Source organism: Platichthys flesus, chromosome 24 (genome assembly GCF_949316205.1).
Source record: "Platichthys flesus chromosome 24, fPlaFle2.1, whole genome shotgun sequence".
NCBI classification, from domain to species: domain Eukaryota; kingdom Metazoa; phylum Chordata; class Actinopteri; order Pleuronectiformes; family Pleuronectidae; genus Platichthys; species Platichthys flesus.
Window position 1 is genome coordinate 12,586,241 of NC_084968.1, and position 18,289 is coordinate 12,604,529.

At 39.7% G+C, this 18,289-nt stretch overlaps 4 protein-coding genes across 4 annotated transcripts; 2 read left to right on the forward strand and 2 right to left on the reverse strand.

The window, feature by feature from the left end:
- Window positions 1-80: 80 nt before the first annotated feature.
- On the reverse strand, window positions 81-4,281 carry LOC133949625 (NLR family CARD domain-containing protein 3-like). Its single transcript, XM_062383555.1, has 5 exons — window positions 4,168-4,281; window positions 3,340-3,467; window positions 2,964-3,050; window positions 2,475-2,557; window positions 81-2,329 (listed from the first exon to the last, which is right to left on the reverse strand). The coding sequence occupies exons 2-5, from the start codon at window positions 3,453-3,455 to the stop codon at window positions 696-698; spliced, it is 1,920 nt and encodes a 639-aa protein (XP_062239539.1). The 5' UTR covers window positions 3,456-3,467; window positions 4,168-4,281; the 3' UTR covers window positions 81-695.
- Window positions 4,282-7,434: 3,153 nt separating this feature from the next.
- LOC133950301 (dickkopf-related protein 2-like) lies at window positions 7,435-9,998 on the forward strand. The gene is made up of 4 exons (XM_062384552.1): window positions 7,435-7,584; window positions 7,859-8,015; window positions 8,206-8,340; window positions 8,462-9,998. Exons 1-4 carry the CDS (start codon window positions 7,435-7,437, stop codon window positions 8,866-8,868), a joined length of 849 nt encoding a protein of 282 aa, XP_062240536.1. The 3' UTR covers window positions 8,869-9,998.
- A 1,258-nt stretch (window positions 9,999-11,256) lies between these two features.
- LOC133949664 (GTPase IMAP family member GIMD1-like) lies at window positions 11,257-13,335 on the forward strand. The gene is made up of 4 exons (XM_062383606.1): window positions 11,257-11,437; window positions 11,947-12,109; window positions 12,452-12,714; window positions 12,874-13,335. The coding sequence occupies exons 2-4, from the start codon at window positions 11,947-11,949 to the stop codon at window positions 13,147-13,149; spliced, it is 702 nt and encodes a 233-aa protein (XP_062239590.1). The 5' UTR covers window positions 11,257-11,437; the 3' UTR covers window positions 13,150-13,335.
- LOC133949653 (aminoacyl tRNA synthase complex-interacting multifunctional protein 1-like) lies at window positions 13,323-17,120 on the reverse strand. The gene is made up of 7 exons (XM_062383593.1): window positions 16,987-17,120; window positions 15,406-15,500; window positions 15,085-15,198; window positions 14,501-14,665; window positions 14,215-14,414; window positions 13,655-13,826; window positions 13,323-13,581 (listed from the first exon to the last, which is right to left on the reverse strand). Exons 1-7 carry the CDS (start codon window positions 17,016-17,018, stop codon window positions 13,415-13,417), a joined length of 945 nt encoding a protein of 314 aa, XP_062239577.1. The 5' UTR covers window positions 17,019-17,120; the 3' UTR covers window positions 13,323-13,414.
- Window positions 17,121-18,289: the final 1,169 nt, after the last annotated feature.

An 18,289-nucleotide genomic window follows, 5' to 3' on the forward strand; every position in this document is an offset into this window, starting at 1 on the left:
AGCACTGCTCACACTCTGATTATATATGTGTATATAACTTATATAAACTACCTTAAAATGAAAAACCACTCAGACCAGAATTCAAGGTGCCCAGTGAAAACAACTTTTATTAAAAAAAGAAATCGCAAAATTTTGAAATGTTACCAAAAGATGCAGAATTTACAAATAAGTCAAGAAGAGTATTTGATTAAATTGAGTCATTATGCAATTCTCCTCACTTGTTCTATATCAATAAACATATTTGACCAATCTTTGACTTTATTCTATCCTGTATAATTACACAATTTACGCATTGCGTACTCTTCTGTATTTTAATCAATAATAATACGTTTTCATATTTTCACAAATTCATTATTGACACTGTATATCAGTAGAAGAAGTGTGAATATTAATATGTATACAAACTTTTACAGAATTCTTTATTTTACCCAATAACATTACCTGATATTTTCTTATATACCTGTAAGAATCGTCAGGTTGTGTTTTATAGATTCTTAACCTGTAGAGTAACTCATATCTATAGCTGCAGTAACTGTAATGTGATACATATATAAAGTTCAGACAGATAACTCACGCTCAAACATTTATTGCATCATTAGAATAGGTTTCGTGTTTGGCATCGAGGCTCCAACTTAATCACTCCCCCATAGGATTACACAGGAATAATGGGAGTGATGAGTAAGAACCGTTGGAGCCTACAGGTGGATGCTGGGGTCGTGGATCTCCTGATGAATGGAGTGGTCATTCATCTCCATCAGACAGTGGAAGATGTTGATGCTCCTGTCAGGAGAGATATCGTAGGTGCTCATCTCCTTCAGGTTGACGATTGCTTTCTGGAAGCTCTCTGGACAGTTCTCTGTCTGACCCAGCAGGCCCCTCAAGAGTCTCTGATTCGACTCCAACGAGAGACCATGGAGAAAGCGAACGAGAAGATCCAGGTGGCCATTTCTGCTCTTCAGTGATTTATCTATTGCTTTCCTCAGGAATTCATCCAGGGACGGGTCGCAGCTACCCCAGAGAGTTCCCAGGAAACTCTCCAGCTTCTCATCCTTGTGTAAGTGACAATGGAAAATATAAATCGCAGCCAGAAACTCCTGAACGCTCAGATGGACAAAGCAGTAGACTGATTTCTGGAAGATCACACACTCTCTGCTGAAGATCTCAGTACAAACTCCTGAGTACACCGAGGCCTCTGTGACATTAAGACCACACCGCTCCAGGTCTTCTTGGTCGAACATGATGTTTCCTTCCTCCAGATGTTCAAACGCCAGCCTCCCCAGCTTCAGGAGAACGTCCCTGTCAGCCTCCGCCAGCTGCTGGTGACTTGTTTCATTTCCTTTAACATACTTGTTGTTCTTCCTCTTTGTCTGAACCAGCAGGAAGTGTGAGTACAGGTCGGTCAGGGTCTTGGGCAGCTCTCCTCTCTGGTCTGTGGTCAACATGTGCTCCAGAGCTGTAGCACTGGTCCAGCAGAAGACTGGGATTTGACACATGATGTGGAGGCTCCTGGACGTCTTGATGTGTGAGATGATTCTGCTGCACAGCTCTTCATCACTGAATCTCCTCCTGAAGAACTCCTCCTTCTGGGCCTCAGTGAAGCCTCCTACTTCTGTGACCCTGTCCACACAAGCAGGAGGGATCTGATTGGCCGCCGCAGGTCTGGAGGTTATCCAGACGAGAGCCGAGGGAAGCAGATTCCCCCGGATGAGGTTTGTCAGCAGCACGTTGACTGATGACCTCTGTGTGACCTCAGACACAAGCTCCCTGTGGTTGAAGTCCAGAGAAGGTCTGCTTTCATCCAGGCCGTCAAAGATGAACAAAGGTTTACAGACAGCGAGCGTCTCTGCCGTGAGCTTCTGTAACGCTGGATGGAAAACATGGAGCAGCGTGAGAAGACTGTGCTGCTGGTCCTTCACCAGGTTCAGCTCCCTGAAGGAAAACACAGTCAGCAGACCCACATCCTGGTTCTCTAAACCCTCTGCCCAGTCCAGAGTGAACTTCTGCACCAAGAAGGTTTTTCCAACGCCAGCGACGCCGTTGGTCAGGACGACTCTGATGCTGCTCTGCTTGTCAGTGGAGGCTTTAAAGATGTCGTGGACCTTGATGGGAGTGTCGTGGAGGCTCTTCATCTTGGAAGCCGTCTCAAGCTGCCTCACCTCATGTTGAGTATTAACCTCTTCACTCTGTCCCTCTGTGATGTGGAGCTCAGTGTAGATCCTGTTGAGGAGGGTTCTACTTCCTGTTTCATCAGTTCCTTCAGTCACATGTTCACATCTCCTCCTCACTCTGAGCTTATGTTCATCTAAAACCTCCTGCTCCAGCTCATCCTCTGTTAAGAACAAAACAAAGTAGTTTTGCAAACAACCATCGGAGTTTGTTCAGATTTGATCTGTCAATATGTCCCGACATTTACAATAATCTTAATTATTATATTAATAATAATAATAAATAACGTGGACACGTGATGATCTTACTTTGTGTCCGACTGAGCGTCTGTGGTCCTCGTTGCTCCTCCTCAGCTTCACACCACTCGTTGTACTGGTCATTTGTCCTCAGTCTTAAAAAACACAATGTACGTCAATATTACACTGAGTGAGAAGCTTCCTTTTAATAAAAGTTGCAAACATAATTTCATCATATTGCGTTCCCTGATTTTAACTAATTCTAGTTTGTATTATTGTAATGGTTGGTCTGGCTTACATTTAGATAATATTTGATGTTTAGATTTAACATTTAAATTCAATTTGACATTTAAACATCCAGATTTATCAAATAGATTTAGATTAATTAATAAATACATTTGATATTGACATAATTATTTTTTAATATATTTTTAGGGAAGAAGTAAATATGCCACATTTCACAAATTTCCCTGTACTTTTAATAACTGCTACTAACAATAATCTACTGTGTTTAAACTGTTTAGAAAACTTCCTCATTCATGTTTTAATACTTCTTCATACTTTGTACATGACTGAGGCTCGGGACTGAAACCTGGAGGGAAATCACATGACACCAGTGACTCTGTCCTCTGGCTCGAACAGGGAAATCTAGAACAAATACAGATTGATATCAGATTTAGTTAATGATTTCCAAGCAGAACAGGATCTCAATGACTGAAGCAGACGAATCACATGAAACTCGATTTAAGATTGTAAATAAACTTGACAAGCGTCCTGAAATGATATTATTATTATATATATATATATATATATGAAGATACACTCTACTTATTTTCAGTGAATGTGATTTGAATGACATACAGATACTGATTACTTTTATAAACACTCACTGATGGTCTTTATGAACAGTCTATATCACAAATGTGTGTGTTCTTACTCAGGTCTTTGGAAGTGCATGGGTTCTCCCATCGATTTCTCACTCTTCAGGCACTGAGCTTCATCTTCCTCCTCCTCCTCCTCCTCTTCTTCACTGACTCCTGGAGCCATCTTCATCTTGATTTACATCTTAACGTAACACAACAGACACACCAACTTGTCGTGAACAAACTAGTGACTCTGTCTACATTTGTTTTATTTTTTTAACTCTGTCACATGCATAACACAGCACCTGGCGTCTGACTCTACCCCCAATGCGGATGAGGAACAGATGATTTTGAGGGAAAATACCATCCATGGAAACTACTAGTCATACGGAAACTACTAGTCATACGGAAACTACTAGTCATACGGAAACTAGTCTCAATTTAAATTCCTCATCATCAGTATCACAATGACTTTGTTTCATATTTCTGACTTTCACAATGTAAAACGTGGTTCAGACTCATAGATTAAGATTTAAACTGGATTAATTATGGTGTGAGAAAGACCTTACACGTTTCTATTCAGATCAAACTAACTACTTATTTTACTAATGAGTAAATCGGTTACCTTTTAGTTATTAATTAATTTATAAAAAAATATTATTAATTCCTTACCTTCCTGAATTCAGTGTTACACACATTACATCAGGAACAGCGTTCAACCCGGCTATGATTTAGAAGTTAAGAAATGATCAGCTCTGGAACAACGTTACCGGATGGGACTTGAAAAGCTTGTCTCGTTGAAGTGAAACTACTCAGCGTCTCATTCTCATGAAGTCAAACATTGAGAAAAATAAAATCATACCAACAACAATGAAGTAAAGTAAAGTAGAATAAAGTCTCACCTCCTTCCTGCTGCTGCTGCTGCTGCTCGGTTCAGACAGAGTGACAAGTGAGCCGTTGGCAAGTTTGAGTAGGCAACGTCGACTGTTGGTTTCCTATGCGCCAATTGCTGATAGTGAAACGAACAAGAGGCGGTTCAAACCACAGTCACAAACAGTTTTCTTTCTTTCAAACAGTTCTTGCAGCTCTGGCCCCTCACCGGCAGAGGGAGCTGCAGCTCTTAAGGTCACAGTGACCGTATGTGAAACTGATGTCACGTTAGATGAATTCAAGTTTATCTGAGACTGTAACTCTTATTATTATTAACAATGTTAATATTAATACTATTTTTTTGGTCCAGATTAATGTTGTTCATTACAAAATAAAAGTCAGCCTCAGTCTCTGCAGGATATTTTTTTGGTGGGTAAATATAAACAAAATATATATAATGTTAATTTATCAACAAAATAGCCTATTTAAGATGTCTAAACATGGACAAAGTATTTAAAATGAGTAGTTAACAGTAAATTATCCACAATAAATAAAGATAAACAAAGTATTTATAATGAATAAAACAAACAAATTATTTATAATGTGTCAAATATTGACAATATGTAAAAGTAAATTAAATCAATATGATGAATAATTAAATATTATGTTTTTGTCCTGCAGTGCTGACACGAAGGAAACTTTTCTTAGTTTGGATAAACAGATTTTTTGGGGATTATGAATCCTGTCGACTGGTGTCTGATACAAACTCAAGTCCTCACCATTTGTACACCCCCCCCCCCCCACACACACACACACACACACACACTAACTCTTGTATGTGTGTATAGATGATTCTCGCTCTATGTATTATCAGGTCAATTTAATGAATGAAACAGCCAGCAGCCTCGATACCGTGTGTGTGTGTGTGTGTGTGAGTTGTATTAGTTTCACTTGAGAGGATGTTTTATTGTTGTGTGTCGCTCTGTGATATTTATTTTCATTTTGGTTTGTTATAAAACTCTTTGCTCTCTTCAGTCTTATTATTTATTACAGAGTTTACTAAAGACGATCATTCACCATCCTGTTTTCAAGAGCATCTCTAAAATGTAGCAAGACAAAATCAAGAACAGGTGCAGTTAAGGTCCAATAATAACAATTATTTATTAACAGATTTTGATGTTGAATTTATTATTATTATAATGTTGTTTTTCTTTCTTTTCTTTATCTTCATTGTTGTTTCCACATAAACAAAGAAAGTACATGATGTTCTCTCCTCAACAAGAATGAAATAAAAGGGATTTTTCATTCTTCTTTCTTCCACTGATGCACAAATGGTGAATATTAGGTTTCACTCTGGATAAACTGATATCACACACACACACACACAGACACACACACACACACACAGAGAGACACACACACACACATTCAAGGAAATTAGTATGAATAAGAGGAGCAAATGTGATACCGATGACATAATACAATTAATCTAAAGGCCTGTGTGTGTGAGTGTGTGTGTGCACAAGCGTTTATGTGTGTGTCACCTGTCATTGATGATTGTCGGTCAGATCCTATCGGCACAGGTGTTGTTGTTTCATGAGTGTGTAAATGTCAAATGTAGCTGACAAAGGTTGTGAGTTTAATTGTCATCAAGATAAAACAATATGTAAAAACTGTGTGTGTGTGTGTGTGAGAGAGAGAGAGAGAGATGCTGTGGATCCATTGAAGGTCAAATGCAAACCTCCGTTGTGCAGCTAGAGCCCACAGAGGTGGAGTGTGTGGGGGGGGGGGGGGGGGGGGGGCAGGCGGCTCCAGGTGAGAACAACGTAAACTGATCTGTGAATGGAGTGATTGTCTGAAGTGTGAATATACACAAGTACCCAACACCTGAAGAAACACAGGCTTCATGACCTGTTCTGTGGGGTAACTAAGTACACAACTACTGTACTTATACATTTAATATTATAAATAATAATAATATAATTATAAATTTTACTTGTTTAGCACTTGGCTAGCAGCGCAAAGGGATTACATAGAATTTAAAAGAAGAAGAATAATGATAAAAACGTGAAATCATCAGACAGATATTTGAGAATATTTACATGATTTTCTTAACTCAGTCAGTTTACAAATACATTTCTTACATTTGTGTGCGTTTTACACAGTAATATTATAATTTTTCACATGTGAAATAATTTGACACTCTTTATATTTAGTTTACCTTGTATATATTTCTATTTTTATTTGTTTCCCTTTTTGCTGGTGTAACACAGCAAGTTTATCTTCTATCCTCAGGTAGTTCTATTTGTTTATACATTGAAAACACAAATGAAAAGTCTGTATTTTTTGTATACATGGTCAGATTGTTTCTCCATATTGTGATTTAAATGTATAGAAATGTTTTTTCTAATAAAACATAAAGGTGATCAGTGATGAAGATGAAAAACAAACATCACCTGCCTCCGTTGTCTGAAAATGAAGCTGAGATATCAGATTATTTCTGTAACTGATCATAACATTAAACTAATCATAACTTCAAGTAGCTCTATACATTTTTCATTCATATCTCTATTCAAAATATAGTGTTTTATTTATTTATCTGATCCCAGCTGCAATTTAAACGACATTTAAATGTGTAGAACAAACAACTTGAGTAAAGTTTGTGTGTTTGTTCTTATTGAACTTGACTGACGATTTAAAAACAAGCAGTGACACAAACCAAGTGGTTTTTAATTGAACAAACATGTTCTGGTGTTTCTACCTGTATCGATGGCTGCAGGAGGGGGGGGGGGTGGTATCGATGTGGAGGGGGCGGGGCCTGTGAAGCTGTTTATAAAGAGGATGTAGAGCCAGGAGCATCTCACCTGGACCTGGACATTCAGCTGACTCCTTCACTTCTTAGCTTTTCATTTGAAAGAAAGGATCAAGCTTCCCCTTCGGTCCATTTCACAGGCTTTTGAAACAGGGGAGAGAACAACTCTGGATTTATTTCTTCATCATCAGGAACCGATCTGGATTCGATTCGGACCTTTAACTGGTTCCAGAGAAAAACAGGTGAGATTTCTGCTCTTTTTTCTAAAGAATGTTAAATTCTCACCTTTTCAATTCATGTTATATCATCTTAAAATTATGGTAAAACATCAACTCAGAAGAGGACTCTCTCAGTCTGTGATTTTATATATTATGAGTTGATATTATATTATATAATATATCGATTCATTTACTGATGTGATTCTGTATCAGTTCGTAAAAATATTTCCAGAATCAAAGTTTCTGTCTCGTGTTTAGTTTCAGTCATGATGGTGGTGATGCTCGTGCTCGTGCTGTCGGCGTGGTCTCGAGGCGGGGAGGCGCGTGTCCGGCTCAACTCCATCAGGACGGTGATCCTGAGGGAAGGGCACGCGCTGCCGGTGAACCGGAGCACGTGGGAGCCGAGTCTGGACCTGACGGTGAGTGCATGTGACGTCATGTGACTCATGAGTTTATATTATTTTTCAGACTTGTGTGTATTTTTGTGTTAAATATTTGATTTAAAAGTTCACTTGTTTAAATGTCTCAAAGTCAACATGTGAGTTTAGATGTAATGGAGTAAAAAGTACAATACCTCCTTAAAGTAGTTGATTACAAATGTTAAGTAACTCAAACGTTTCAAACTTTACTGACTGAATTGTTATTGTCAGTTGTTTTAAATCTATTTCTCTCTCTCTCTCTCTCTTTCTGCAGCTCTACCAGTGCATGAGCGACCTGGAGTGCAGCGAGGGCAGCTACTGCCACGCCCCCAGCAAAGGCCCCGCCCACTCACGGTGCCAGACCTGTCACAGGAGGAAGAAACGCTGCCATAGGGATGGAATGTGTTGCCCCGGAAACCGCTGCAGCAACAGTAAGATTGGTCTTTAAATTTAAATCAGAGAAAATATTATAAAATCTAACAATTGAAACTTATTTCAATCTTGTGTTATGTCTTTGTGGCAGTAAAAAGTTTCCATCTTGTTTTTACAACTTCCTGGTTCTTGTTTCCATATATCTAGTCTGTGGTTGTGGTTTAAAGTGTTTCCTCTCTCCACCTTCAGATATCTGTGTCCCTGACGTCGACAGTTTTATAACTCAGACGATCCCAGGCTCTGACGGAGGTTTGAGTCTGCTGTCCAAAAAGAAAGGATGGAAGAAGAGAGGAAGAGTGGACATGAAAGGGACAAGCGGTAAAGGTAAACATTGGTCTAAATAACTAAGAAATGTTTTTACCTGTTAGTCTACATATTCTCTTTGGTTGATTTGAATCTGAACCTCTGCTGTGAAACTAAATATTGACGGTGCTTGTGTGTGCAGGTCAGGTCGGGGATCCTTGTCTGCGCTCGACCGACTGCTCGGACAGTTTGTGCTGCGCCCGACACTTCTGGACCCGCATCTGCAAGCCGGTGTTGAGGGAGGGACAAGTTTGCACGAGACACCGACGGAAACGGAACCACGGCCTGGAGCTGTTCCAGCGATGCCCGTGTGCTGACGGGCTGGGCTGCCGGACGCTGCGAGAGCCCGGCGCCAAGCCTTCATCGTCGCTGTTGTCTTCCTCATCATCGCTCCTGGCGGCGGCGGCGAAGTCCAAGTTTGCATCTGCTCCTTCCCACCACTCGTCTCCTCGCTCGGCCTTGTCGCCTTCGACCTCTTTGTCGTCAACAAAGTCGTCGTCGCTGTCAGCCGTGGCAAAAACCAGACTTCATGTTTGTCAGAAGGACTGAGGAGGGGAAGGACGGACGTAGAGAAAGAAAGAGGGGATGATGGAGGCAGGGAAGAGCTGCGTCTCTTTGCCGGTGACAGAGTCCAGAGACAGAGTCAGGTGGTGTGAGAGGCGACCAATGAAAACCTTTTTTACACCTGTGAATACAACAACCCCCAAAACTGTCCCACGACCTCGATGCTAATTCGCTTCCTGTCAGTCTGCATTCACACTCAGCCGCATGTGAAACCCTTTGTGGTTCAGATCTGGTTTCCTCCCGGTGTCTAGACGATCAGAAACCACTTTAAAGTCCGGTTTGACTCCATTTACACCAACAGGAAAACCGGAGTCTGTTGTGAGGCTTCCAGGATCCAAAGATCTCAATCAAGTGCTTTTATTTTGGAAAAACACATTTCCATTATGTTCTGAAAAACACATTTCAGAACATAATGGAAGTAAGAAAGTAAAGATATATTTTATGCTAACACTAACTTATTGAGCTGCTCCCCCCGCGACCAGACCCCGGATAAGCGGATGAAAATGAGATGAGACTAACTTATCGATGGAGCAGCTCTATTAAACCTCTTGTCACCATATTCTGTTTGTTTTTTTAAGATTAGTTGCAGATATATTATAAAAATATTTGATTTATCCAATGATATATCAAATACTATTTTGATTAGTGTTAATACATTTTTAAACTTCAGTAACCCGGTGGTGCTTTTCGGCACGTAGCCACTAAAATGTGATAAATTCATTAGAGCTGCTCACATTAGCCAAACTCAAGGTGGACGGTTGACCAGGATTCATTTACATGTATGAAATGAATTTGTATTTTCTCCACTGAAACTCCCGTTGAAACACCTGAACCACAAATACACATTCCAACGCCTCTGTAGTCTGAAACAATTTGCATCTGACTCTGGAAACGGTGGAGATCACAGAGATGCTAATGTGAGGGACGTCAATAGTCTGGACGTCAATAGAAACTCTTTGAATCCTCATTCACCTGCGTAGCGATAAAACATTGAATCCTCGTTAGAGGCCGGAGGTTTGTCCTGTTGGATTTGCACTGTTGTTAGTGAGAGAGTTATTTTTCTATTAGTGGTTATATTTCTGATTAATGTTGGTGAGATGATTTGTTTGTTAACGTTTCAATCTTCTGTGAATCAATCTGTTTATGATTAAAATAATTTGTTGTTCCCAAAATGTCTGGATCTTTTTTTCATTCTTTTATTTTACTCATTATAGCTAAACGATAAAGTCAGAAGTAGAAATACTACAAAGTGAAAAAATAGCGATGTATTCTGGAGGCTCGCTGACTATAAGACAAGAGTGTGTGTGTGTGTGTGTGTGTGTGTTTCCACTTTGTGGTTGATAGCTGTTGGGCATCACTGTCCTTAGTTGGGATTCTGTTGATATAAAGATATCATGTACAATGTTTTTTTCCATACTTACGTCATTCAGGAAACTGTGTTCCCCAACTTCCCTGTGAATGCGTGTTCATTACACACGCACACACACACACTCTTACCTAGTTATCATAACTTCATCATCTGTGTGTCCTTCTTTCCTTGAGGTCACAGATTGTTGTCGATTTTTCTGACGTCAGGAAACCAGAAGTAACAAAAGGACAGTGATGGAGATCAGATATGTTGGAAGTATAAACTGTGTGAATATTAAATGAAGAGGACACCAGTGATTTAGAAGGACAATCCTATGTTGTGAGGGCATTTATTCATAATCTGGACATCTGTGCATTGCAGGGACATTAGTGCTTTGTGAGGACATTTCTATGCTGCGAGGACATTTTACACATTGGTGGAATATGAATTCCTTCTCAGAGCAGTGATAAATCATGAGGACGTTAAGGATTGCATTGAGAGTGCACCGTGAGGACAATCATCTCTATACTTCAAACAAGTGTTTTTAGTTCTTCCAGGATTTTGAGTTGAAACAGAGAATTGGGTTGAGTTCACATGTGTAGCACGACAAACATGTGTTTGCGTGTGTGGTTTGTTCATAATGATAAAAGTATTAAAAACTGCTTCAGATGGCTTTATCTCTGACAGTATTATATGTTTTTGACAGTCTTAAACCTGAATGAAATCATGATAATGATCCTTTTATCAAATATCATTAATTCCATAAATAATTATTAATCAGTAATTTAGGTCACACATCACAAGTTTCATAGTTATGTGAGATACTCAATAGTATAATAATGCATTTTAAAATAACTTTTATCTCAACACTATCTTAATAAAAACATTTGAGATATATGAGATTCATATTTATCTTGGATTTAGATGATTCAGACTTTATTTGATAGGTAAAAACATAAAAGGCGACAATACAACACACTACACAACACTAAACAACACATCCCTTTTAATGTGTGTCTTTAAATTCAAACAGCAGGGATGTTGATCACCTTTACAACCCAATAAAACTGCAGAGCGGTGAACAGATGGGTTATTATTTAACCAGTGACCAACCCTACACACACACACACACACACACACACAACCTCCCTATCATCAAGTCCAGGAAACGTGTCTTGGCTTTGCTCCTCTGGTCCATTAAACCAGGTAAGACTCGTTTTCTGTTCCTTTTACAGTTTTTATGTTTTATTAGAAGTTGTCTCGTGAACTCTTTACAGCAGATGAATCATAGCTGATATAAGTTATCACAACGATCCACCTGTAAAATCACATTATCTCGGTTTGTGTTAAACTCTGAAACTCCTCACTGGAGAAGGTTATGATGTAATGTTTCATTTTTTTTGCCATAAATGTTTAATAACAACTAAAGAGCCAACATCTGAATACAGGAACAATCTGGGCTCAGTTTTAATGTTTTTGAAGCAACAGTTTGATTTATTCTGAAGGAATGTTGTTGTTTTCTATCATCTCAAAATAGTTTCTCAAACGTATTTATTCCATCTGGAAAAGTTTCAGTGATACAACAAATCAAAAATAATGATATGAAACAGGTGGATTCAGGATTTGAAGTTGATAACTGTTAACATTTAACTACAAAACTCAATTTGGATATATATATATTCTAATTTATATAAATTGTCTCGTTGTATCTGTAGATGGATTTCATCGCCGATCGAAGTCGCCGTGGCAACAGCCTTGTTACTTTGCTCAGCGGGTGGAATCATCGTCACGACAACGAGCGGAAAGTGCTGACATTGAATGTGCTGTTGCTTGGTGACCAGCAGAGTGGGAGGAGCTCTGTGGGGAACGCCCTGATTGGTCAGTTTTAGATTCTGTCCTCTAAAATTGAACTTCAACCAGTGATGTCCTTCGATAATTAGCCTGTTTGCTACTAGCTTGCCAACTACAGTCGTTTTTATTACCACCTGTTAAATAATTATTCACTATATTATATTATGATTGTTACAAATTTGTTTTTTATAAATAAAATAGACAAATCCTATTTTAATTTACAATACGTTAAACTTTTTATTTATGTTTGTCTTTTCTTGAGCTTCCAAATGTTCAATGTTTATTAAAGCTTAGAAGTTCTAACAAACAAGCAAAGGAATCTCAATTCATACATTTTTAAATTGTTAATAAAATATTTATATTTTGCAGGTGGACACGAGTTTCAGACAAGCACCTTCATCCCTGGTGTTTCCCTGACGACAGAGTTTCAGGTTCTCAGCAGAAATTTCCCGCGTTATTTCAGACGACAGGGGGCGGAGTCAGACCTCACGTTGAGAGTGATTGACACGTCACCTCTGCCGCCCCACCCGCAGAGTGTGCACGAGCTCTGTCCTGAGGGCGTGCACGTACTTGTGGTCGTGGTGAGAGCTGACCGGTCACATGAAGACACACATGTGGAGAAACATGGGGAGGTACGTGAACAACCACTCTATACATATTATTCTGTATAAACAGATTGGATGTGTTTTATATAACTGTGTGTGTGTGTGTATGTGTGTATGTGTGTGTGTATGTGTGTATGTGTGTGTGTGTGTGTGTGTGTTTGCGTGTGTGTGTGTGTGTTTGTTCAGCGTCTCTTCGGACCAGAGTGGCGTCGTCACGCCTTACTCATTATCACACATGCTGATTACCTGGAGAAGGCGGGACTTCACCCCTCTGTCTACCTATCGCAGACCTCTGATTGGCTGAAAGCTCTGTCCAATGAGGCAGCGGGTGGAGTCTTGTTCCTGGGCAACAGCTGCGATTGGCCCTTGATCAGAGGACAGCCGCTGAGAGATGGAGTACTCCGCCTCTCAGCTGGAAACCATCACAGAGCTGTGAAGGTCAGGACAGAGTTCACACTCTGAGGCTACGTCCATCCTCCGTATTCTGATCCCTGTCCACCCTAACATCACATGGACCACTCACGTGCACTGTCTTTATGAAGAGCACCTTTGTTCAAGGACTTCCAAGTTGAAATATGTCATCATGACTTGTTCTCCACTGTCCTGAAAGTCTGATGAAACAATGAAACAGACGATTGTGGTTTCAAGTGTTTTTAATCAGTCAACAATAGCGATGTAAACAGCATCGACCAATGGGGATTAATATCTGTTGGGGTCGTCATTGTGTCTATTTGATGGTGCAGTTGGTGAGGGAGGGGGCCCGGCACAGCCCTTTCCCCTTCACCTCGAACCCACAGCCTTTATAGTTGGCCACGCCCCTGTTGTCCACCCGCAGGTCGGGCTGAAGGAGCTCCCAAACCCTCTCTTTGGACTGCAGCTCTCTGTCCGAGTCACCTGAACACAGAGAACAACGGGGTCAGACCTCCTGAGGATCAACATGGAGAGACCACCTAGTGACCATGCTTACCGGGGAAGTTGAGGAAGGTGACTCTGTCACCAGGTACGGAGCCTGTGGGCGGGGCTAGTAGTTCTATGCAGTCGTCAGAGGTGGAGCAACAGAGGAGGCGAGCCTGGGAGACCACGCCCCTCAGCTTACAGGCCTTCACGTTACAGAGCAACACAGCGAGTCCGTCCTGGAGCTGCAGAGAGACATGGACTTTTATAAAACAATTCTATTTGGAAGCAATGATTGACGAGATATATATATTGTGAAAATCTGAGGATATCAATTGTTTACCTTGATTCATATTATAGGGAACGACACATGCAGGTAGTGAATAGGTTTTGTATATTTTAGATTTTCTACTCACTTATGAAGTAATTTGTATTATTACAGAAATACTGTTGTATTAGTTATGTCTTACTATCTCAAGGTTGTAATGTGTTGAATGATCATTTTGAGATTTAACAATATAATTAATAATTAAGTAAGAATATGTTGAATGTAGAGATTTTGATGTTGTATATTTTACTTATATTTGTGTGATATTTTTAATGATAATTATTAAAGGATAAGTTGTGCATCACCTCCTCCAGTTGTGTTTTCTCTCCCAGTTTGCTGACGACCCTCCGGGGGGCGTTATCTCCCACGTCCACTTCCTGGATGGACATGGACTCGACCAATGGGTGACTGCGGATGCTCAGGATCCGCCCCACCCTCAGGTCAAGTCGTGACACGTCAACGCGAGGCTCCACCCTCAGAGAGAGAGCGTCACAGGTGGCAGGAGCTGTGTGTGAGAGAGGGAGAGAGAGTCAATCTTTATTCTTCTCTTTCATTTATTTCCTCCCTTCTTCTTCTTCCTCTTCCTCTCACCTTTCCTCTCCCCTCTTCTCCTCCTCCCCTGCCTCGCTCTCTGCTCATGTGAGGAAGAGGAGGGGGGGACTGATGCTCCTGTGGGAGTGACCGCTGGATTGACAGGTGTTGGGGGGGCTGGGCCTTGGTTTGGAGTAGGCGGGGCTGAGGAGAACAGAGTCTTGGCTGAGAGAGAGAGAGAGATAGTGAGAGAGAGAGAGAGAGAGAGAGAGAGAGAGAGAGAGAGAGAGAGAGAGAGAGAGAGATTACTGAAATATGTTTGTTCCATCTTCTGGATAAAATTCCAAAAGATTTTGACTTGATAAAGTTATTTTTAAATCTAAAGACAAGATTTGATCTTTAAATTAGCAGGTTCGGCTCGGAGGGAAATAAAATCATCTCACTGTGTGTCTGTGTCTGTCCTATCATTGTGAGGACATTTTGTACATTAAAGACATTTTGATGAAAGTTCAAACATATTTGTAACCGCAAACATTTGGGGGCAACACTATTTTTGAAAGTTATGACATTTCGTGAAACCAAGGTTATTCTGGAAATTGAATATCATGTTTAAAAACGTCAAAATCTGTTTTACGTAGCTTTACCGATGCGTCTCCGTTGTTTCTCCTGCAGCTGAACTCTGAGCTGCTCGATGTCTTTCTTCAGTTTGCCATTTTCCACCAGCAGCTTCTTCTGCTCTCGGACCGACGCCTGCAGAACTGAAAGACACACATCACCGTCCTCAGTACGTTGCTTTCGTCGTTTTTCTCACATAAAAGCCTCAGATTAAAGAAATAAACAAAGATATGTGGACCAGCTAATTAAAAACCACAATGGTTCTTAGCTATTTTCTAACTCTCAGTGTTTCTGGTTTGTTTCTCTGGCCGCTGACTTGATGGAAATGAGTTGGTGTGTTTTGTTCTTACGTGCTTTCTCTCTGGTCAGCAGAGCCTGAGTTTGTAAATACTCCATGATCTGCTCACCATCCTCTGGATCCAGCTTCATGAGCGCTGCTGCCAGGCTGAGAGTCGGACAAACAGAGGTGAGAGTGAAACAGTGGGAAACATAGAGACACGATGATACACTGAGGGAAGAGGCTGCAGGTAACTGAGGTGTCTAAGGCGAGAGATAAACCTGCTTGACACTTCACATTTACTCTTTTTTCAACGTCAGGTTTTGAATCCAGAACTCTTGAGTATTTTTGTTTTGATGTTCGACCTGGATTCCTGACTGACTGCTGCAAAAACAACTATTTCAGCTGTACGTTAGAACCATCTGTTACAAGTCTAAAGCTGAGATATTTATAGACCAACCACATGAAGAAGACTGAATATGTGACTGAAACCAAAATGAGACATTAAAGTCTAGAAAGACGCTTCGGTCGATGTTATCTGCACAGTAACAACTTCTAAGGACTTCACACACATTTGCATAATGATAAACAGAAGTTACAGATGCTCACGGCAGCTTCGTCTGGTAAACATTTCCATTCACATTCAGTCAAACAAAGCACAGACTCAAGGCAAATCATCTTGATCGCCCCCTGGTGGCTGGCTGCAGTAAAGGTCATAAAACCAATCCTCCTCGATGGACACGGATCAAAGACAAATGTGAACATATATATAAACAGATAAAAGGACCGTGTTTATATGTTAATAACCAGCATGTTTCTCCTGATCTTTACATTAAATGTTATATTTGACCTTGTCCCATACACACACACACACACAGACACACACACACACACACACACACACACACACACACACACACACACACACACAAGCAGCTGCTAAATCAACTGCTGAAATGTAGAGAGATACAGCAGCTGCAGTCAGGCCTCCTGCTATAAATAACTCACACACAAACACACACAACCACACACACGTTACATTTAACTTTCGGACATATCTTTACTCCGTGCCTCCATTATGTTTGTGTGTAAACAGATTCAGGTCCCCACAACCTGTGTGATACCTGGACCACATTCACACACATGAAACAGTGTTGTTTATTATTGAAACTAAATAGAAAAATAAAGACAGCTTTTTGCCAGATCACACTTTGGAGTTTATAAAGAAGCAAACTCAAGTCCAGATTGTTTGATACAGATTCAGTTTTAGTTGTCTATATAAAGTTAAGTGAACAAAAATATCAGTGTTTTTATTTTTCCATGAATATAATGAAACAAAGTTACTTTACTCATATTAAAACAATCTGCAACAATGTAATAAAAAATGAATAATTTCGGCACAAAGCGTAAAACCATCTGCAGCTGTGGAGGTTTACATTTAAAGAGAAAATCACTGAACTGACGTCTTATGATGAATGACAGTGAGAATCACAAACATCTTAGACGACTCACGTGCTCTGAACAGGATTCATTGAGGAATTTATCCTTTGCAGGAATCTGGATCCTCTTTTCATATTTATATACGTCAGTGAGAAATGGCTAAGTGTTAACATAAAGACAATACAAGAATAAAACAAAGATTGAGAAGTCGTACCTGGGGTTAAAGATGTTGCTGGTGTTGTCCATGTTGGAGGATGTTGTCGGTCGGACGGTCGCAGACAGAAAGCTCCGCGTCGTCAGCCGACACCAACTCTCCGTCAGCTGTCGGCTTCCATCCCCGACTCCATGTCAAAGGTCAAACTGTGACATCCCAGAATAAGACTCTATCATTCAGTTCTGAATAGAAACTAAATTACCAGAAGAAACTCAGAGATTTGTTTTCAGAAGAAGTCTTGATATCCATCAAGTCTCTTTTATTTATAGTGCACATTTAATACAATAAGAAATGTGTATATAATATAATATGTATTTTAAATTGTTAATATTTATATTGTAGCTCTTCTTTACTTTAAATAAATTAAGGTGAATGTAATAAATAGATATAAAATAATATATATAAACAATTATGTATTTTCATTAGTCAAACAAGTAAATAAAATGGACAATATGAACAGCATCCCTCGAACCTTCTACAGGAAACAGCACTTTAGAATCTGACACATGTTTAATGTTTTTAAAAAGAAAGCAACTGGACATTTAAAGATGAACCTTGAAATTGGTTTTATTTGAAATTTCCTAAATTGTTCCTCCTGTGACGCAGAAACCACCTCAAAGTAGAAAGAGAGAGAATGTGTTTTAATATTCATCATACTGAATAACCCAGTGACACAGTTTATACATATATATACTATCCCAGAGGTATTCAGTAGATAATCAGCGTCCTCTAGTGGAACAAAACGTTGCTGTCACCTCAAACAAAACTTTAAACTTTCACTTTTGTTTTACTGTCATAACTTCCACACATCACATCAGAAAAGACAGAAAACTCAGATCTCCTGCAAGACCTCTGTGGTTTCCTCCTCTGGTGGACAAGGTTAGTTTACACTTTTAGATATGCTTAATCTATCTATAGGACCACTAAAATACATCACTATTTAATAGTGTAATTCTATTATGAATGTATAATATCGTAATGTTGAGCTCATAATACTTTTAATGACAGATACAGTTTTGACTATCTAACTATTTATAACTTTATCTTTTAAAGTAATTTAATAAATATTATTTTGGTTGTTGTTGTTACTTTTAATTTAAATGTTAATGCCTCCACACGTCTTCAGCCCCAGGGAAACAGAGATATATTTTTCACACTAAGTAAAACATTTGAATTGATTTTGGAATTTCCATTTATTTTTAAATGATCAAGTCAATTCTAACTTTTCATTATCTTCGTCTGGTCCAGGTTTAAATTTTACTCGAGTGCACCCAGGTGAGTCCGAGGGGGGCGGGGTCGGGGA